The 23,047-nt window shown below is 37.4% G+C and overlaps 1 protein-coding gene across 4 annotated transcripts in view; it reads left to right on the forward strand.

Annotated features, from left to right (window-relative positions):
• The window catches only part of LOC131069218 (uncharacterized), a 40,891-nt gene that overhangs the window by 11,938 nt on the left and 5,906 nt on the right, over positions 1-23,047 (forward strand). For 2 of the 4 annotated variants that reach the window (XM_058004577.2, XM_058004576.2), the window contains exons 2-3: positions 6,314-6,573; positions 6,670-6,928. In XM_058004577.2, coding sequence (XP_057860560.1) covers positions 6,314-6,573; positions 6,670-6,928 — 519 coding nt within the window. The remainder of the gene's footprint in view (positions 1-6,313; positions 6,574-6,669; positions 6,929-23,047) is intronic. The other 2 variants (XM_058004579.2, XM_058004578.2) reach the window with 1 other exon arrangement.

Below are 23,047 nucleotides of genomic sequence, written 5' to 3' on the forward strand. Positions count from 1 at the left end.
TATATATTTATTATACACGAGAAGTTAGTATACTTATAATTTTATTCATGTTATTACTGTCAGTATTTAAGAAGATGGGGATGAGATGTTCCAAAGAGGGGCAGTCTAAATCCAAGCAATAGGTTAAGTCCCAAGATAGGGTGGGGATCAGCAACACATAAGCCTTGAGGGTATAGACCTAAGTTAGGTAAGGGCTTGGATCTGTAAACTTTGAGGGAACCTATTGTATTTGGTCTCTAAGCGCTTTGGTAACATACATAGACCCTTCTCCCTTAAAACTGAAGTAGTAGCAGGGTTTGATATCTATATTAAGAACTTTGAATAATGAAATTAATCATTTAATGAGGACAATAAATAAGAACTTGTTAGTAACTAATTCAAGAATATCAATCAATTTTAGTATATTGAAATAGATCAGGTAGGGGACATTACAAAAACTCAGTCTTTCCTTGGTTCTCTTGCTCCCTGAACTGATTAGTGACCGAAATCTGATTTTTTGCTTCTTGATAAGCAATCGGTGTATTCTCCAATGTCTCTTGTGTATCGTTAGGCATCTTGATGAGCTTATTAACCTCATCCTCTTTTTCTTTCAATTTATTAGCATATACTTCAGCAACCCTTAAAATATGATCCTTGTCTGAAAGTAAATACAAATATCCAGATTTCATTGATTCCAAAGCCACTTTGACCATTTGCAAGTCAGCAACATAAGAATCACCTTCCATACCCTTTTGATTCTTTTCCACCTGAACCTTCCTGTAAAGATCTTCAATGATCCTGTGAGTGTCATCATAACATACTAAGGCTGCAACAACCATATCATTAGTAACTTTCAGCTGATTCATCAAAGCATGTTTCTCATTATTGTCATTTTGAAATGTACTTTCTGATTGGTCATCCAAAACACCATCATCCATCAGTGAACTGTTGCTATTAAGAACACATGATTCATCACACCTTTCATGGACGTCATCAATGTCATCATGAGCCTCAAACTCCTTATCATACAAAGTTCAAGCTGCTGCTATATCATCATTCTCAAACAATTTCTTATTATGTGAAGATTCATAAACTTCGTTGGAAACATCTTGAGACTCCAATATGCTCTTTCCTTGGGTAAGACCATCCTCATCAATATGTTTATCAACAACAACCTCCAAGTCACCAATATAGAGATTTGTATATCCCTTATTAGTAACAACAGCTGATTCCATTTTCTTACAAGCATTTGTGACATTTTGTTGGAACAAAGCAGTAACATTCCTCTTTTCTTCATTGCTGGTCCATACCTCTTTAGCTGACTTATCATCCTTACTTTCCCCACAAATATGATTAGGTTTCCAAGTCTCTTGGCATGTAAAACAAATCTGCTCCCTTCTCATTTGGTTCCTACTTTTTTTGGTAGTCCCCGCAACTTGTAAGCCCATTGAGATTAATTCATTTTCAGTCATCTGTTCCTTGAACCTTTCAATTTTCTGCTCAATCAACTCTTTGGAGAACTCATAAGCGCAATGCGAGACAACCAACTCCTTTCTCCAAATAGCTAACAAATCTGATTGCAACTGCCTGCAGATATCATCATCCTCATCTAGGATCATGGACAATATGTCAAATATATTTGTCTTCACCTTATTTGAATGGCGTTTCTCGATTTCAACAATGAAACAATTTAACATTTGAATAATTAATATTTCACAATTGAGATCCAACATAATGATGAATGGTCTTGTACTTGCAATGTCCTCTAAAATCTTAGCCCTCTTACCAAAAGTAGGGGCTTTGACATCATGTAAACCATGTAGACTCTCCACAATCAGCTGTAGAATGCTCTTCAATATGTTATCATTATAAGGTGCTACAGGAGCTGTTATTCTTATAATCTCACTAAAACAAGTAGCCGCTGCAAGTATGAACTCCTCATAAGGATGTTCAATAAACTCGTGCCGGACCCAAGCAAGCATTGAGGGTTGCAAAGCCCAATTCAGAAGCCTCCAATCTGATTGGTCTACTTTGGACAAACATGAATCTAATTTCTCCAGCTTAGAGAGAACATCATCAGAAATTTTCATGGATTTCAATTGTAATCCAATTACATAGAGCCGGTTTCCTACTTCTTTTTCTTTCTGCAAGTCCCTTAGCTGCTCATTATTAAATGTGTCGTTAAATTCTTTTGAGAAGAAGACACTTTTCTGATTTGCCATTGTCTTCATTTTTTTTTTCTTTCACAAAACTGAATGTCCTACCAAATCTGATGTATACTTCCACAGTTTGTAGGCTGCCCCGTTAGCTGCAATTTTACTTGACAGTCTTGCTATAGGTATTTCATCAAACAGTTGGAAGGTAATCATAGAAGGTCTTATTTTTTCCCTTTCCTTGTTTGCTATAGATTCCTTTGTCTAACTGACAGCTGGTATTACATCAAATAGTTGGCAAATTCCCAAAATCAGATCTGTAACTGAGTTTCCCGTAGTTTTGCTACCCCTGATAACCAAACCAATTTCCCAAACAACCTTGAAGAATTTGGACAATCAATTGTACAGCTATCACCTTGTATTCTGATTACTTGTTTTCTGATGTTGAGAACTGTGGTTATGCTGATACCTGGATACCACTGTAATAGACTGCCCCAGCTGATGCTCTAAATGACTGAATTTTTTTTTTTGATGTATGTTTCTGAGGTTAAGTTGCCCCTGGTGTGTTTTGGTTTGTTTTTGCAGTTTTGAATAGCATCGAAACATAAAGTATTCAAAGCATACAATAATGAAGAAGTGATTCAACTAACTAATTTTTTTCTTTTTTTATTTGAATTTCCAGAACTACGCCTTTTCAGATAGACAACATTCTATTATGAAGTTTAATGAATCACAAGTGCAAATAACAATTTGGTATCATATACAGAAAAACCTGAAAGAAGATTTCTTAATTCGTTTACAGCTTCAATGGCAACTCTCCTCTGGTTTCCACGATAAGCACCTTACAATCATTCACATGCAGTCATAGAATAGTTATCGCCCAATATATTGGCCGACAACTCCTTCCAAACTCGAGCTACCCTTAGCGCATCACCCAACACTCAGGGGAAGGCGTCCAGCAATATTGTGTGTCACAGAACAGTAGCTGCAACCAGTTCAAAATATTTCTCAACAACGCTCGTACTTCATACGCGTTTTTTTTCCTGTGTTTGGACCTGGAGTGCAGGGAATGGTAATACCACCGCCCACGTATTCAGCTAGCCCACAAACTCCAGATGGCGTGATTACCCAATACTAATGCCTGCGTTTGAGACTCCAGTCATTCCAATGTAACTTTCTGCCTGTCACTAGGCTCTGCGATTTTTCCCTTCAGCGGCTAAGACTAACTGTCCATTGCGATGCCACTAATTTGAGTTTCTTCAGGAGGAATTGTGCCCAACAAATAATTCCTCTACAGGCTTCAGTGGTGCCGTTATGTGATGCTCTGACCATGCTCAGAGACCCCAATATAAGTAGTTGTCTTATTATTCACGGCAATGAAGAATGCCTCGATGTTTGAAAGAGGGCTCCGGAAAAAAAAACTTCGGCAAAACTTATAAATTTCCCTAAAGAATAGTATCGGGTTTAATAGGCTCCCTCCCAAATCAAGATGAACTTATTTACGGAACAATTGAATCTTCAACTTGGCTTTATTACTGTCCCCACAGAACTTCGACGGCAGTTCCTTGCAAATATTCGTCAAACAATGTGGTTGATGGCAGGTGAAAAGGCAAGAAAGAATCCATTACTAGAAGTTGAAGGGCTACACGGGACAAATACGCCCAAAATTAAGATATTTCCTCGCTGCAACAATTTGTTGTGATCTCTCGCATATGAAATGAATTTCACACCAGTGATTTCTCCGCACATGAAAAGATTGGCCACCATTCATAGCAGTGATGATGTCGATTGGCTTAAATCATTCCACCAAATACTGCCATGGATGCAAGTATTTCTCCGTTGGAAAATGTTGAGTCACGACTAGGAAGAGGGTCGCCATTCTTCATAGATAGCGAATATTTTAACTTCTCGACAAAGCACCTTAAATTAAACCCGACTTATACTACTTTCAATATTATTTTCTCCCAGAACAATGGCACAGAGGTATTAGTCACTATGAGCTGAGCAACGATAGACTTCCTCAGTATCCCGCCTCAGAAATAATTTTCCTCTCATCCGTCAAACATTAGGAATATTGGAACCTTCGATAATTTAATTGGGAAGAGCAGTTGTTTGACCAAGTCCACGAATCTTGTTTCTCCCGACCTTAATATTCTTCCCTTATTTAAATCAACTTTCTTTCAGAGTCACAGCAGATATAATACACAAGGATGGGGTCCCGCAATTAAATATTTCTTCAACAGAATACCATATTAATCTTCAATCTTCACCATATGCGATAAATGAAATGCATATTCAATGCAAAGTCTTCACAACAGTGGTGATAAATTAAGCGACAAACAAACCAATATTGGTTTTTTTTAAGCTGAACTCTATATCTGCAAATTTGTCTTCTTCACAGGCTGGTAGGAGTTTTAGCTCTGATACCACTGAAATATCCCCCTAGGGATTATTCCAGAATTTTGAACAGTGAACCACAGAAATTTAACATACCATTTGCATGTAATTGATTTCGATTTATTCACCAAATTACACTAAAAATCATTAAATTTCAGATTTAAACAGAATTCCTGAAAAATAGCTACGAATATAGCCTCAAATCCCTTAATAGAGCAATAACAGAAAAATCCAATCGTAGCCACATAACTTACAGTCAGATTGGATAACCAGTAAATAAAACCTGAAGCACAAAGTGAGCCACCTGAATGATAACTCCAACTGACAATGGGTTTCCGTCCACTGCCTCCAAGCTCAAGGGTTTGCATCCTCAAACCTGCTGAAAACTAGAGCTTCCCAGAAACTCTCCAAGAGAAACTTTATAATTTGATGTTTGACATAAAAAGTCACTTTAGTCTGCTTAAATAAATAATTAAATAAGTTGTCTTTTAAGTTATTATGTTTAGACAACTAAAACTTAATTATTTAATGGATTTCCTAATGTCCCAGAAAGGGGACATTACAAAATTTGATCACTTTTGTGTACAGAGTGAAGCTGTTTTTATTGGATCATGTGCAGCAAGTGAGATTAGTTGCAAATGACTTGCTACCCCTTTATGTTAACATTTCAGATTTTTAAAATGGGTTGAATTAGGTTCTCTGGATCATCAAGCCTTTGAGAGCTCCTGGGAGGGTTCACGGAAATGTTGTTCCCTGTTATCCAGTTTTGTGGACTTTTAGAAGGGATTGATCTTTTTTTAGATGTTTTTTTTCTTTTTCTCCCAAGTTTGTTCGAGTTTTGAGTAATCATCAAGATGTTCAGTGCTTCATTCAGGAGTTCTCTACGTGACATTTTGGACAGAACTTCAGCTCATCTTTATGGATTTTAAACAGCATTTCTTTACTGTTGAGTTGTATTCTGTTCCATGCTTGGAAGTTGGACCTTTAAGTGGGTGTTTTTCTCATCATTTGAAATTGGGTTTTTCAACGGCACTTACATGCAGTGTGTTTAACATGTTTTAGAGATATAGTGCTGAGCCCACATATAACGTTTTTTGAAAATGCCTATATGTTGTAGTAGGTATCAATGGATGTCAGAATCATATAGGAGAGCCATAAGTGAACTAATTCAACACCTGTTCTATAGAAGATGTTTTAAAAGGGAAAGAAAGTAGGAGCAAAGAATGCTTCTTTTATGTTAAGTTTCTCAAAAAATTAAAGCTATTTTATATAATTTAAAAAAAATGATTCATAAAGTTCAGATTAAGTTGAGATCAAAATTGTGATAGACTAATCTTTTGAAAACTATCATGTCTGAGAGTTCTGTCTTTGGTCTGCGTTCAATAATACTTAAGAAATTCACTTTTCCTAAGAATTTTTAATAATTCCTTGAATTTGAGTTGTCCTGCTAGCTTCCAAAACACTTTGGCATTTGTGTTATATCTTTAGACAAGTGATTACTTCTGTATGATTCCTTGATTGATTGGAGCTATTATGCATATTGTTAAAACAAGTTCACTATTGTTGAGGTCAAACTTGAATAAATTAAATAAAGGAACTTTAAATCTTTATTACCAGTCTACTTCTTTAGAGCATGGGAACTTATCATTGCTTTTGAGTGAATTTGAACTGTTCATTGAAGCATATGTTTTCTTTGCCTTCGACTGCCAAATTTGAGGTTTGGTTGAGTTCTTTCTATCCCACATTCACACTATCTGCTCATAAAATTGTCATTTCTCTTGCAGGATTTACAACCTGGAAAGTCATTGAAGAAAGCACCTGTAGTATGGAGGGTACTATTCCTGATTTTTGCAACAGTATGTGGTCTGTACATGTTCTTTGTATGTGGTAGACAGATAAATATTCACATGAGATCAAGATATGTGCTCCTCAGACAACTGCTCGACAAAGGTTCTTGTCAGAATCCAGTCACCAAATCAGCAGAATATGTGCCTTTACACTATCCTATTCCCAAGACATATACCAGGTGCATGGGCCTGAACTGGTATATATTTTTGGTTTAGATAATTGTAATGCATCTCCTTCTTGTTTGTGATATTGTAAGCTCCACATGTCTTTTGACATGGTATTGATTTATCAGGGATGAATGTGCGTGCACAGCTGTACATTTGTTTGCTATATTATCCATGCAAAGGTCTGGTAGTGGATGGTTTGAAACATTACTCAATAGCCATCCCAATATCAGTTCACATGGAGAAATTTTTTCAGTAAAAGAAAGACGACAGAATTTCTCCACCATTTCTCAAACATTAGATACTGTTTATAATCTTGATTGGTTCAGCAGTGCTTCCAAGAATGAATGCACAGCTGCAGTAGGCCTTAAATGGATGCTTAATCAGGTGATTTGTCAAATCTTTTATCTCGCTTTCAATTTATATCTTTGGGGGAATATACTGCTGCTTTCCTATTCTATCTCCTGCTTATTACTTTCATGCTTAGATGACTAATTGAATTTGTGCTTACTTCCATGATATCCTCCATCAAAATACAAGGTTACTGTCTGTGATTTTCATTTCTGTTCACTATATCTTCTATATTTGATTTTGTGATATCTATCATATCCTCTTTGGGGTCATTCTATTTTCATTGAGATTACAGGTCTGTGTCGTTATGAGTGCTAACCTGTTGCCATTGTTTTCTGCAACTAAAAATATACTTTAAAAGTAAACTTTGAAACTTTGTTGACCTTGCCAAGTTTCTGATTTTAATATATCTTATTGTTGTTATGCCTTTCTGCCCCTGAAAACTTTACGGCACAGTTAATTTTTTTCCCCAAATGGGCAGACATCTGTTGCCACAAACTTGGGCATCATTTTTTCATGGCTTTCTTGTCCTCCTTGGATTTTTGTGAAAACAACAGCCTTGTCAATAATTCTTAGTAACTCTATGAAAACATGTGCTCTTGGGACCTTATAAATTTATAATGTATGTAGAGGAGGGCTATACATCATGAAGAAGGTAAGCTTTGAGTTGGTATGATAGTACTTGCCCTTTTTAAGGGGTAATGTGATCCACTGGTTTCTCTCAAATGTCGAACATGTGGTATGAAGTCACTTTCTACCTGGCATTCCATGATTAGTTATAGTTGTGTTTGATTTTTAAATTTATTTCATATATTTGATCACACAATTGCTCTACTGCAAAAATATAGGATTCTCATTCAATAATTAATTGTTACTGTCCTCTAATCGCTTGGCACAATATTTGGATGTAGGCATGACTAAAACATTGTAATGAATAATGCCCCAAAATGGCCTTAAAATATTTGTGGCAACAAGCTCATCATTTACTTTGGTAGAAGGGTCACTCTTTTGCACGTTCCAATAATATTGACTTAGAAATTAGTAATATGAAATTTATTGATAATGGAGTAGTTTTTCTTTTTGGAAGATAAGTATCATATAGTATTTTATCAAAAGTATTACATGGGGGCCACATTTAATAAACCCTCTCCCCTCAAATGTAAGGAGCACAAGCATCTCAGCTTTTGACTAATTTGCAAATAGCCAACATCCTTTTGAAAGGCTCCATTTTAGACATCATAGAAGAAAGCTATGCAAGTAGTTTTAAGTTTAATTTGCAAGTCTCTGCAAACAAGTTGTAGAGGAAAAATCGCTGGATTTAAGATGAAAACTCGTTGGGTTTCACATGATTCTGAGGTCAAAAATCATGACATAGGATTGAAATGTGCTAATGTGGGTTAAAACGTGTTGGGGTAGGTCAAAATGCGAGTTAAAACACATCTGAGAAGGTTAAAACATGGCTTAAAATGCCTCGAAGAACAAGAACCTTCTGTCATCCACTCAGCAGAAAGATCTACGAATACTGCAGCACAATCTACATCGCGATTCTCTGCTTGATTACCTCTAAGCTTTTCTGAATTTAGAAACATTCCTCGAGCAGAGAAATCTACATAAGGACTGTTTTTGGGTTCCAGTGACTCATCTATCTGTCCTTTCTAATCTCAGAAGATATTATATCTGCTACATCATCGTCCAACTCTATTCCTCCCCAGATTTTTTCTTTTTTGTAAAAGCTCCACACCCATATTTGCCAACTTATCGGCCACTCGATTACCTTCTCTGTATGTGTGAAATAGTAACATCAGGGAAATCTTCCAATTGTTTGTGAATGATCTTCAACCACCCTTCTAACTTCCGATTCTGAACTTCATTTTTGTTAACTGCATTGATGCATATTAGCGAATCTCCTTCTATATCCACTCTCTAAAAGCCTTTCAGAAAGCATAATTGTAGACCACATGAAAGCGCTTCAAACTCCGCTTCATTATTGGTGGCTATACCAATTTTTCTGGCCAAAACCCAAATACAATGCCCATTCTCATCCCTGATAATGCATCCTGCTCCCGCCTTTCTTGGATTAGCCCGGGCTGCCCCATCGAAGTTCAATTTAAACCTACCCTGCTCTAGAGCTTTCCATCTTACATCCTTATATATATATATAAATTTATATATTTTATATAATTATTTATATATATTTATTTATTTATGCTTATTTATATATATTTATTTTTGTATATATAAATATAAATAGACCTTATATAAATTATAAAATATTAGAATACAAATATATTAAAAAATTAACATATATATTATAAATACTAAAATATATTAATTTAACATATCTAAATTAAAATATTTTAAAAGTTTAAAACTGTTTTCTAAATTTTTTTTCGGGATACTCCACCTGACTCGACTTCAATGTCCTCGGCAACACGAAAATCTCCCTTCTAAAAAATTTTACCTGGCAAAAAGTTTTGACGGATACCGGACCTGTAGGTGAACAGGACTAGTACCCTAGACCTGGAGCAAACCAGACCTGTATCGGGCCAGCTAGTCGGCAAACCCGGTAACTTAAATTTATGATTATCGTATTTGAAAACTATCATCATAAATTGCAGATCAAGTTACAAATTACAAGATTTTGCAATTTTCTCTTCCTTGTTCTAGTGAAAAATTGGGGAGAGGGTCTAGTCCTTGCACTCGATTGTGGATCCTTGCTTGCACTAGAAGGTACTTATGTCTCCACTTTGCTGTCAGATGGTAATGACTTCTTTGCCTCATGTTGGATCATCTACATTGATGTCATTTCATCCAATCCAATCCCCCTGCTTCCATTGCACCTATATCCTCCATAACTTGCCTCTCGATATCAATAATATCCTCCTTTGTAAACAAGGAGGGTTCCTCATCTAATGCAGTCTAGTCACTATAGGGATTAGTCTCATCCAAATCAATAAGCTCTTGTGATTTATCCTCCAACTTTCTTGTGTGATGTTGAAGTTTGTATTACACAAAAACTCGGTCATTCAGGTATTGTTGAGTAAACCTTTTACTCTTTTTTTGTGTGAATGACATCAAACTCAAGTTGTGCTCACAATCAGAAGTGTAACAAGGTTGATACAAAATTAGAGTGTCATCTTTTGAAGATTTGGGTTATTTCCACCAAGGTCTTACCACCATACCTTCAAATAAGATTTTCAAAAATTTGTAAGTAAGCTATACTTTATTAATAACTGTAATTTGTAACTCGTAAGATATAAGTAAAGACTCCAATTTCTGTTACTTCGTGTGTGGGTGGGTGGATGTCCCTTGGATATCTAGTGCTAAAGGAAAGAGACTCTCTTAGCTTGATTGTGATCTCGCAACTCTAAAATTACGATGTCTCTCACCTCAATCTATGTGTCATCCTTTTAATACATGTTGAGGGGCCACCATAACTTCTGCATTAGCATTTGTGAAGCTATTGGATAAGTAAAACTTCGGATTGGGGTGGTGCCCTACTACATGAATGGGTTGGTGGAGTTGATTGTCACCTCTGATCATTGATCTTCCAAATGAGATCAAATGCATTCACATCCTGCATGTAATGGTTTTGGATGGCCTCTTTTGCTCTATCAATAATCTCATAATGTATCCCATTTGGTTTTGCCCCATCCACCAAGTGCAAAACCCTTACTAAAGGTTTTAATGCTTACAAACTACAAAAAAATTAAAATTACGAACTTAAAAGTTATAATTAAAGTAAATACTTTTAAAAATTGAAAATAAATAATTTAATTTGAAATTAAAATTGTATTTAGACACTATCTTGACAATGTATTTTTGATTTTTCTTCTCAAAGATATTATAAAAAATTGTCTTTGTAGTCCTCTCTCCATTGGCCTCCTTTGAATATGTTGAGTTTACCCACACTCAATCAACAAACAACTGCTTCATCCTTGGTAACATACAGCCACAAAGTTGTGAAGAGTTCAACGGAGAGCATAAACACTATGGTTGGAAAACTAGAAGGCCTCCATCAGGAATGGATGATGATTGATGTGGAGTCTATTGGGAAGAAACATGATGAAAATAACGGTCCTTCCAAAAGGACTAGAGCCAACTTGAAGAAGAAAGCTCCTAATCAAGATATATAGGAATTGAAAAAGATTGCCCTCAACATGACACAATTGGAGGCTGAAGCCACAGAGGCTCTCAAAAATCTGAATTAGGGTCTTCCTTTTTGCTGTCGTGTTCCTGGTTTTTGGTTTTTTGCTGGTTTTTTACTGTCCCATGGCTGCTGTTTTTAAGTTGGCTATATCTTTAAGCAGCTTTTTGTAATTGCTCTATGTCAAAGGGTTTCGGGCCCCTTCAAAACCTGTTTGTTCCCTAATAAAAAACAAACAACTGCTTCAAGGATGTCAATAAACTACAAAGGTTTTGCAATACTAGAAATTTAGTTGTGAACCTTGTGACATGCAATCAAATGAGCTCTTTCCCTTTGGTGTGATCTCTCATCAAGTTGAGAACCCAAGGGTGACTATAATATGTTTTGTGATGCTCTTTCCATTTTTAACAACTAGTTTCACATAATCAATTCTGCCTATTTCCTCGAAAAGGAGGTCAAGGTAATGGGTTGTGTAAGAGGACCAAAAGAGTGACAAATGCCTCTCTTGAAGTATTCTCCCGATTGTCATGTATGCTGTTGCATTGTCAATAATAATTTTTACCACGTTTTGTATGTTCACCTCTAAGATGATCTCAATTGCTGACCTAATAGCCGTCATATCAGTAGGAGAAAATTCAGCTAAGACAAGGATATTCATTGTTGGCAGGAACTACAAAGAATATGAGCTCATGATCAAATTCTTTCAAGATAAGATATGGATAAATTTAATAGCTCCTTGGGCTGCTGTTTTGAATAAGATTCAAATATGGTGAGGATTTGGCACCATTTTCTATCTAGGGCACTCATCTGGACATGCATTTAACATTAAATATCCAAAAATGGATAGAGAGTGGAATGCAGTCTCCCTCCTCGTTTCCAAAAGATGAGGTTACACCCAAGGCAATCCTGCAACAAATTGATGCTTTATGCTTTATGCAACTTTATAGCTTGCATATAGCTGCATTAGGAAAATTTTTGTAGAGAATGCCTAAGTAAGGTTTCATGTGTTTACTGTTGTGACATTTTCACACATTGCCCCATTTCAAATGGGGACCCCCACTTTTTGCTTAGATTAGGTGCCTTAATTAGGTGTTTTAGTTTGGTTTTTTCTTGGCAGTAGTTCCTAGTCGTTAACCCTTGCTTGTGAGAAGAGGTTGTTTTTGTTGGATTGAGTTTGAGGACAAATTGCTAGAGGTTGTAGAGAAATTGTCAAATTTTGTCATGCTGCAACGAAAGAGGTTATGGAGAGTGAAAAATTCAAATTTCCTTCTTAGGGTCGATTTTCCACCCTTTGGAGAATAGATGAAACCAAGTGTTGATTGATGGAGTTTGATTGACAATTAAATTAGAAATTTCCTTCTATCTATCAAATTTCCACCCCTTCCTTGTGATAGTTGATTTTCCACCCTTGTATAACTGAGAAATTTTAAGAGAAGGAATTGAGTGGGGCTGAAATATTCCTCCTAGAGGTCGATTTTCCTCTCTAGATGAAAATTTGCTAACAAGTGGAACAATGAAGATGGAAAAACAGGGAAATCCAAAATCTTCCTCGTGTGTGATCATTTTCCACTCCTTCCTCCTAGAGGTTGAATTTCCACTCTTTAAGCAAAGATGAGCAATACAAGTCAAAATGGAACAAAGAAGGTGGAAAAACAAGGAAATTCCAAATTTTCCTTGTGCGTGATGATTTTCCACTCCTCCCTCCTACATGGTGAATTTTCGCCCTTGCTAAGTTGAACGATGAATGTGTTGTGACCTAATCACACATCACCCCATTTCAAATGGGGACCTCCTACTTTTTTCGTCCTCTTGGTCTTTTGGTCTTGGTTTGTTGGGTCTTTTCATGGTAGTCTCTTCAGTTTCCCTGATTTGCAAGTGTTGTGGGGTCAATTTGATTTAGTTTGCAACTCGTTTGAGTAAATTTGGCCAAGTCTAGAACCTGTTTTGTCCATTTTAGGGTTTTTCCCTTCAGACTTGGATTCGAGGCTTTTCCTTTAGGGTTTTGGAAAAACTGAACATTGCATTGGAATTAGGACCCTTTAAGGAACCTACACATGAAATTTGAGCGAATTCTGAGCAACTTTCTATTTTTAAAAAGTTCCTATTTTTAAGGGATTTCATTGCCTCTCGGATCGGTCTAATTTTTCCAACAATCAAACTTGTTATTTTTAGTAGTTTCTAGTTTTAGTAAGTTTTGTCTCATCTTGTTTTGCCCTAATCCTAACATTATAAAACACTTACTATTTTGAGAAAGTCTGTTTTGGGTAGGTTCTTCACAGGCAGACACTAAAGATTGAGCATTCCTGAACATTTCTAAATCCGGAATATCGAAAACGTAGGCTAATTGATCAAAAAATGGCTGAGTGTGGGCACCCATTCAAGAAGTTGAAAGCATTGAAAAATCTTCCCAAGGCAAGAAAATCTCTTCAATTCCAGACATGGCATCTTGATCCACAAACGATTGAAAAATGGCCAAGTCAAGTTGAAAATTTCCTAAGGCATTGAAATGCATGACAAAAGGAAGTGGGTGCCAGATCATGGTCATGGAGGAATTTCCTCCATGACAAGTTTTCCTTCACCCTGTGGCATTAGCGGCCAAGTATGCAAGTGGGCACTAAAATGGGGTGGTGGAGGAATTTTCCTCCACCCCCATTTTTCCTTAACTTGATCATGCCAATCTAGCGCCCAAGTTGTTAGGAGAGTGCCAAATTTAGGGTGTGGAGGAATTTTCCTCCACACCACAAAATTCTTCACTATGCCAAAATTCCACCCAGTTAGGTGCTTGGGCGCCAAAACTAAGGTGGCATGGAAAAGGTCAATGAATGAAGAATTCCAACCTTGCGTGGAATTTCCGCCTAGTCTTGGAGTTGGGCGCCCAATAGGGGTTATGCAGGTTAAGTTAGTGCTTATCAAAATTCCTCCATGAGGGTGTTTTAGCGCCCAAGGTCAGGTATGACTACTAGAATGAAGGGGTCAAGGAAAAGCAGAGAATTCAAAATTTCCTCCACATGATGATTTTGGCGCCCAAGAAGAAAGATAGAGGCGCTGGATAGGGGGGTCAAGGAAAAGATCAAACAAGTCAAATTCCTCCTCATGTGAATACCATGCCCAAGTTTGAAAAGCAAATTCCAAGGCAAGGAAATTGGAGGTCAAGGATAGATTGAAAAGAAAATTACTCCCGAATTTTTTTTTGAAAAATCCCATTTTAGGCATCGAAATTCATTCAAATTTCAAAAGTTTTTCAGATTTGGCTAAGCAAGAGAATTTTCTCTCTCCTGGACCCTGGAACTCAAATTTGAAAAATTCCTAAAAAATAGGAGATGTTGAAAATTGATGAAAAATCTCCTCCAAGACAGGGCAAATTCAAAATTTCAAGAAAATTCTTCCTGGATTAAATTTTATCTCTATGAATTTTCTCTCTCCAGGGGTTTCTTGCCAAGTGGATAAATAATCAAAATCCTAAGAAAAGCTTTCGAATTTCCTTTCAAAATCCGAAATGGAAAGAATGGCGAGTTGGCAACACAAAAAGAAAGAATATTCCAAGTGATGATGCATGACTCAAGGAATTTATGAAAAATTCCATTTTGAAACTCAAGGATAGTGGTGGGACTCGTTTGCATAGCAAATTGAAAAGGAAAGTATGACGCATTATTAAAACAACTGCCAAGTTTGGTCTTTCGCCAACTTAGCAATTTGATGGAGGAAGTCTATTTAAACGAGCAAACACAATTCATTTCTCACTTGCGAATTTGGAGAAAGTTGAAGTTGGAGAGTAACAGGGATTCAGAAGTGAAGAATTTTATTTCTTTTCAAGAAGCTCTTGATCACGGACGAATGGCGGAATCAAGTAAAGCAACAGTTATTTCTAGACAAACACAAATTAAAAACAAGTTGAAGGGGTTCCTTTCGGAGTCCAAAATTGTTTCCAAGTGGAAGGAAAATCAGCAACACCAATCTAGGGACTTTCAACTTGGTTGCTTTCTGGATCAAAATGTTTGGAACAGCTGGACATGCTCCATTGCCTATTGCTACCAGAATTGTTAAGAGTGGTATTGTCGCGGCAGCTGGGTTCCCTCCATCTATCCAGTGTACATAATTAATCTTAGAATGCGTGAAGCACTACAATCAAGAAAGAAGGGCATTTCTGATGTTAGGCGGAAAGCTTCTTGCTAACCCGACTCCGGAAGCTATAGGGGAGACCTTTGGAATTCCAGCTGGTCATTCCATGACCTACAAGACTAAGGATAGAGCGAAGGCAGTATATGATGCAAGTCCAGATAGATATGCTAAAACAATCAACAAGAATTTGATGCAGAGGCCAAGACCTCACACTTCAAAGATGCCCAAACAACTCACGATTTTTGAATTCAAGCAAGAATATGTGGACTTATTGATGATGTTGAGCAGGATAGTGGGGTGTCCGCATATCATCAATTTTGAAACGTGGATGTTCTTCATTGGTGAAGTCATGAATGCTAATGGACTTGTGGATTGGGCTAGATTGATTAGCCATTATGTGCACGAACAATTGAAAAATCTAAAGGAAAAGAAGACCCAATCCTTCTATATGAGCTCATATGTGATTTATTTATTCGCAAGGATGGGTGGCTTCGATGGTTTGCTAGGAAGTGGGCCCATGGGATGTGGACCAGCACAATTGAAGGTCCATGAATGCTATCCCAAGCTGCACCTGAACAACACTAGTTCATTCAAATTGGTGAATGACACTTTTACTATGTATTTAACTAGGTTGATGTAGAATGAACTCACATGAGAGCATCACCAGAGGCCAGGGCACTGGTGCGAAAGTTCGGGGCAGTGTTCCTACAGTTTCCAAAATTTACTTATATCAGGACACAAGGATTCTCCTACTAGCCACATAAATTACCAAGATATCCGTCAGATAAACTGGTGTTGCTGGAGCTTGTTAGACAATTGACAACATACAACCAAATTCAGAAAAAGAAAAGGAAGTTGTCCATTGAATTCCCCATTGTCCTTGGTGACTATGTGGAATTATGCCCGAACCTGGCAATAGAGGAATTGGCATTTTACCACTTAACATTCTACACATCCAGATCTTACTATGACCCATATAATAAAATCAGGAAGGTCGTTGGAATGAAGTTTGTGCCCAAGTTTCATCTGGAAGATTTTTGGGTTAGTGCTAGGGATGATCTTGAGGTCAGGAAGATGTTTTCCAAACTACCCCTTAACATGATCAGGATCGGTGAAATAATTCAAGTGCTGGTTCAAGTGAAAGAAGATCCAGACTTAGTGCAATTGGAATTTGAAAAAGTGAAGGACCAACCCATCCAACTTTTGAATTGGTTCGAACTTGAAGTTGACGATTTGGACATTTTGGCTAGACCAGTTCTAAAATTCATCGGGCATTGGGTTGATCGGCATATGAGGGCACTAAAGGAAGGAAATGTCCACTTGAGCTACCAATTAATGGGAAATCTAGATTCCCATAGTGAGGCCATAGAGTGAAAGAAAGTATGCTCTAGGTTCAGGAAGGAGTAATCTAGTAGGAAGGAGTTGGACCGAGTGAAAGAAAGAATGCTCCAAAGAGGCCTAGGGCAAGGAAAAGGAAGTTGGCCCAGCTAAATGTTCAACCGGAAATCCAACCAAATGTTCAGCAAGAAGTCCACTAGGAAGAACCACAACAGAAAAGAGTGAGTGTAAGAGGCACAATCCCCTACTAGTTCTTCCAGTGTGCGAGAGGTGGAAATGTTCGCACAGGAAAATCCAGTGAATCCACCATAGGGCAATTTTCCTAATAGCGCACTTGCACAGGACGTTCTTAGCATCAACGCTTCACATAGGCCAACTCAACCAAGAGATCAAAGACAAACTTCCCTCCCATCCAGAATAGCCACTCCAAGATAGTTTCGTAGAAACAATCTTTGGAGAAATGGAGGAAGCTTCACAAGAGCAGGTACATACGGAAATTCAGGATCAATCAACGTTTGCTCCAGACTGGTTGAGAGATAGATTGAGAAGAGAACCAAAAAAAGAAGTGGATCCAGCATAGGAGTTGGAAGAACTTCTGAGAAGAATGGATAAACCAGCGGAAAAGGCCACTCGAAACTTTTCCAAAATCACAATGGATGAGTCTGGATCTAGGACTTTGCATATAGCTGAGCCTGTAGTGGACAAGGACATAAATGAAATCATGCCATGCCAGATGATTATGTGATCAAAGAAGTTGATTTGGGACGTGCTTCCATGACTCAAGTGGTGGAAGAATTTGAAGGATCTTCCTTGGCTATGAAGGAAAAGATGCAGAAGATGAAAGAAATGTGTAGAAGGCTAAAAAGTGAAAATGGAGCCTTATGAGAATATGTTAAGAGTTTCAAACATCCACTAAGGGAGGAAGATCTATCCTTTGTTCTTCCTTCTCTTCCTAAAGAATCCGTTGATGCTGTTGAAAAGGTTAGGAAAATTGTCGAGTATTCTAAGGAATGGGTATAGGATGTTTTCATTGCAGCTGGAAAATTCATTGAAGACTTGGCTAGCTTTCATTCTAGACTTATTGCCCTCTTGAACCAGCTGGAAGTTGCGGAAAGTTCATGGGAAGATGTGCACATTTATCAGGACCTAACTATTTCGCGACTCAGGGCATTGATGAAAGTTCCTAAGCAGACGCTAATTGACGGGAAAGTGATCCAGGAGCACGAGATTTATGATTTCCCGCGATGGTTTTGTGCCGTCTGCACTGGAAGGGAAGCCTTCTAAAGATTCAACATGAAGTCTTTGACTTTGAAAGACTCAATCAGGAGGGTACATGAGGAAATCCTCAACGCAGTTGAGGCATTATTCGCAAGGAAGCTGAATGAGGGCAGAGTAACAGTAAATTTCCTAAGGGCCCAATAGCATGAATTTTCTTTGTGGGATCATTTTCAAAGGTACACCTGGAAAATGTTTCTTTATTTTCCAGCGCTATGCGGAGGACACAGGAAATGGTTGCAGAATGGGAGAGTTTTTTCTCCAAGAGTGAAGAAGAAATTGCATTGATGGAGTTCAAGATAGAGAGCGTGCCAAGTGTCTTTGTAGGAGAATTGGAGGCCATTGTTGCCAAATTCATTGCTTATGGCATTAATGAGCGAGATAATGGCCGTCCATTTTTGGATGAGGATCTTTTGACTGAGTGACATAGTGGCATATTTATTGCTGGAATATCTTGACCAAGTGGCAGCCGGGTCAACACATGTTGAATCCATGGAGCATCTTATTGCATGCAACTGTCACATTTAAGACATTATGGCTGATTCTTTTTGCATGCAGCCGTCGCATGTGTTGATGATGGTGCATTTATGACATGATGGGACGATTTTTGCATGGAGAAATATTCAGTGCATGTTGGACGAATTTAGTAAAGAGTGGTGCATTTAATGCATCTTGGATACCAATTGTAATGGGATGGAATTAATTGTATATGGACATAATGGGCATTTATTGTTGATTCCCACCTTGTTGCATCATGGACATAATTAGGGTTTTGCATGTCCTCAAGGTTTGAAGTCTATATAAAGGGGTGAGCCCCCTCATTTGTAAGGGAGGAGAGATTGCTTTTGAGATTGTTACGATAAGTTGTTGAAGCAGTTAACTTAATACACTGTTCAATTTGATGGTGTATTGTTTTGTTTTGTAACTTGCATGGTCTCGCTCTCTTCATTTAGAGTAGATTTGCTTTCAGTTGTTAGATGAACGAGATTGATGAGATAGTTTGCAGTGGAAACCTTGCTCATACCTTTTGTTAGTAGCTGATTGTTATTAACTTTGTAAGGTTAGTCTGAGCCTTTTATATGTGGAAACTTAACTTCGATCATCAAGTAGACATTGTTCTATGATGGTGTCCATTGATGGTATCAAAAACCTCTGCACAACCTTTGAAGATTGCACCGTCTTTGTGTAGTTGTACGAAGTTGGCAAAGCAAAGTGCGGTTTGGTTTCCCCCAAGCAATCATTGTCTCTTTGCTCTTAGATTTAGACTAGATTCCCCTAAACCTTTCCCATTTACTTTCTGCATATTTTAAACTCAAAAATTCTAAAAAAAAGAGCTTTCCATTGATAAATCATTTGCGATAGAATTCCTTGAAAGCTATGAATTGTTTAATCTTCTTCATGTGTGTGTAAGTCCCCTTAGATTATCGGCATATCACATCAACCAACTGGTTCACGTCTGTTGCATATAGGAACCTTGGAGTCGATTGTCTGAACTTATTGCAATCTTAGCAAACAATTGTACTTTGTTCAAGAGAGAGTAAAGTGACCATTGGGCAACTTTATTTTGTGTTAGGCGCTGTCATAAAAAACATGTTAACAAAATGAAGAAGATAAAATTCTAAGGCATGAAATTAAAACCAACATCACCCGGGGACACGTCCCCGGTTTTTTTTTCAGGTGTCCCTGTCTTGGGGACGTCCCGGGGATAGGGGACTCCTAGGAGATGTACCCATAAATTTTGCTCATTGACAGTGAATTTTGACAATGAATTCTATACACAATTTGACTTTGTTTCTCAATTTAACACAAATTTGGCATAAGAATTCTGCTAGTTCTTATATTTTAAGGTTCTATAATGTATATATGCATGCTTTATCCATGTTTTCATATGAATATTTTAAATTTCCCTATATATTTTAATTTTTCCTATTTTTATATAGCCGTCCCATTTGCCGTCCCCTAGCGGTCCCCAAAATTGGCAAAAAAAATCACCGTCCCGGAAACGCGTACCCCCGTCCCTTGCCGTCCCCGTCCTGGAAACTCGAGGTAACATAGATTAAAACCTTCCTAGTAGAGTGTGAATTTCCACTTTCACTTTTTTGATCAAGCCTTGTGCGAAAATTTTATCAAGGAAATTCAAAACCTTGTGTGTGTGGTGATTTTCCACTCCAAAGCCAATGAGCTTTCAAGATGAAAACCTTCCTAGTGCATATCGATTTTCCACTCATTTATTTTTATCAAGCCTTGAGCAAAATTTCAACGAGGAAATGTGAAAGCGTCTTTGTGCATGTGAAGTTTCTGCACCTTCCTCTTATATGGTGAATTTCCACTCTTTGAACGATTTGAAGGTGAACTTGAGCAAAAGCAAAAGCTTCCTCCTTACTGTCATTTTTCCTCTCTCCATTTTGTGTGATTAAAGTTGAATTTGACAAAAACTAAATCTTCCTCGTAGAGTGCCAATTTCTACCCTCTTGATTACAATGCAAACCTAGAGCGCTTCACATTAATGGTCATTTAATTGCAAAAAGCGCATGGCGATGGGAATGCAACTTGGTCATAAATCAAGGGAAATACGATTTTTAATTATTTGCAAAACAAAAAAATAACGTTTTCCAAAAGCAAAGTCGGCTGGAAGGAAACATGAAAGGTTGTGACTCATGTTGCAAAAGCATATAAAATAAGAGAGACGTGCTATTCCTTCCAAATCAAATTCATAACTGCTAAATAAATTCGCTCCAAGAACATTTCAAATTTGCAACAAGGAAGAGATCTTCTCAAAATTGCAGCCAGCAATCAGGAAATTCGAAGTTCAATCAAACTTTCCAGGATCTAAAGCTGAAGTTAAAGGTAAAATTCATCAGCTTGTAGGGTGAATTTGTGGGGCAGACTTTGTGCGAATTGTGGCAGACCTGATTCAAATTTCCAGATCAGACCTAAGACAAGTGAATTTTCCAGCAGATTAGGAGATAAACACCTTGATTTGGGGCAAATTTCATTAACACATTGATCAATTTTCAAATCTGGAAAATCAACATTTTCAGACTTAGAAAGTCAATTTCCAGATTTGAAAGAGTTTTGAAAGCTTGTTTGATGAGGTGTTAATGTTATTGTTAAGGAGGTATAGGATTAAAATTTCCTTTATTATCGCATGTTTTTTTTTTATTCTCAATTGTTTCCTTTTCAGGTTCGATACAAAGAATGAAGCCCATGAAGGAATTCAACATTATCACACTAAAGGTGTAGACAAAGAATCTCAAGTATACCAAATCAAGAAGACTTCACAAGGGTGATCAAACGTAAGCAACATGAAGGAGTTCAAGTCAAAATCAGGATTGGGCGTCAAGAGTGTGTTACAAGATCAAAGATTGTTAGAAAGAAGTATGATGTTCAAGGTGAAATGTAGTGCAAAGAAAATTCCCAAATTGGGAGATTGAAATGTAAGTGTTATCAAACAGAGACAGTTTCAGAAGAGTTAAGTGAAGTTAGAAGACTTGATCACTTAGATGATACAATTTGGGAATATGTCCCACTACCTTCATCATATCGGGCAATCGGAAATGTTGAGCATTAAGAAATATTGCTCAAGATGGAGAACTTCTTCAGGGTAATCTACAAGGCAGGCGGAGGTGGCATCCTATTCACTTTCAAACCATTCAAGTTGTGACAAGTCAACACGTCTAGGTGCATCGAACCTGATTCATCTAAACATGGAGATAGTGATACATGGCATTGCATTGGAGTTTGTTCAACATACCTAACCTCGATTCCAATTGGGTAGGAATCAAAGAAGGACGTGCCCAATTCATTGTAATTTTATCATTGGCTAAAGGATTTTGTTGTAACAAACCCTAATTAGGTTTTCATTGTCAGATCTTGGCCATTGATTTTAGAAATCAATCTGAGCTGTTGAAATGTAATGAGTGTTGATTTTTAGTGATCAGATTAGCAATATAGAGTAGAAAATCAGAATTCCAAGTAAATCATACACATAACACACACGTACCCTGGGAAAACCTCCCTCTTGGAGGAAAAACCCAGCAACCAAAGATCTCAGATCTGATTAGATTAGATATAGCAGCAGATTACAATTTAACCCTTCTAGGGTACACAACAATTATACCAAAACTTATCTGAATCTGGAAGACAGAGTGTATATTCAGGTCACTGTCAATTTGAGACAGAATTCGGCAGCCTTGACCTACTTCACAAGCCCTTGAACAAGTTCGACAGTCCAGGATGGTATTCACTCAACCATGAGGATGATTGCCCAGCTTGAGAACTCCAATTTGCTGCCTTAGACGGATTTGCCAGTGCAGATATAATTCGCTTGTATATGCAACAGTTCGCTGACCTTGTTTGTACTTCGCTGATCACAGAAGTAGTTCGTTGATAGGATAGATTCGCTGAGTGAGATGATGTGTTTGAACAATGAATGCTGACTTGTATATATAGGTGACTTAGCCTTTTGATTCTCCAAGTCGGCTAGTATAAGGAACGCATTTAATTACAAACAAATGCATTAAGGTGGCGCCAACACTGAAATTAGGTCCACACGTTACACAAGAACCCAATATGGGTCAGCATCAACACGTTACAACAAGATATTGATTATGGGACATGACTAAGGCCACAGGCCCATTAGTCATCCAAACGTGCTAGGTGTGCTAGGTCAGCCCTAGAAGGGCTCCGACCTAGCTACATATATCAACAATGAGCTCTTTATATAAGGCTCAAGTCTCTCATTTGTAAAGGTGAATAGTGGCTAGTCAAAAGTTAGAAGTTCATAATTAGAAATCAGAAGTAGAGTAGTGTAGGAGAAGGAAGCTTGTAATTGTTGTCAAGTTATGTTGAAATCAATTCAATACTTTCATTGAAGTTATGGTGGATGTATGTGATTTGTTTCTACATTTACATGGTTTCTTATTACTTCTCAAAGTTAATTAGAGTTCATTGATCATGATGGATGCTTATGAAGATATTGTGATGAATTCCTCGGTTCATAATTTTTGTGGTTTGCTCAGTGCAAAGTTAGCCTGAACCTCATCATTATGCTAAGTTCAATTGTGGATACTTGTTCAATTTGTGCCAGCATTGGGTATTTGGATGATGTATTTGTAGTGTGAAAATATTTCATTTCCTTGGAAGATTGCATCAATCTTGTGTAGTTGTCATCATGGCAAAACAAAGCTTGATTTGAGGGAGTTTATCTATCTAAATAATATTCATCGTCATCATTGATCTTAGGTATAGTGTAGTCTTTCTCAACCCTTTATCCT

The sequence above is a fragment of the Cryptomeria japonica genome, chromosome 6 (assembly GCF_030272615.1).
Source record: "Cryptomeria japonica chromosome 6, Sugi_1.0, whole genome shotgun sequence".
NCBI classification, from domain to species: Eukaryota; Viridiplantae; Streptophyta; class Pinopsida; order Cupressales; family Cupressaceae; genus Cryptomeria; species Cryptomeria japonica.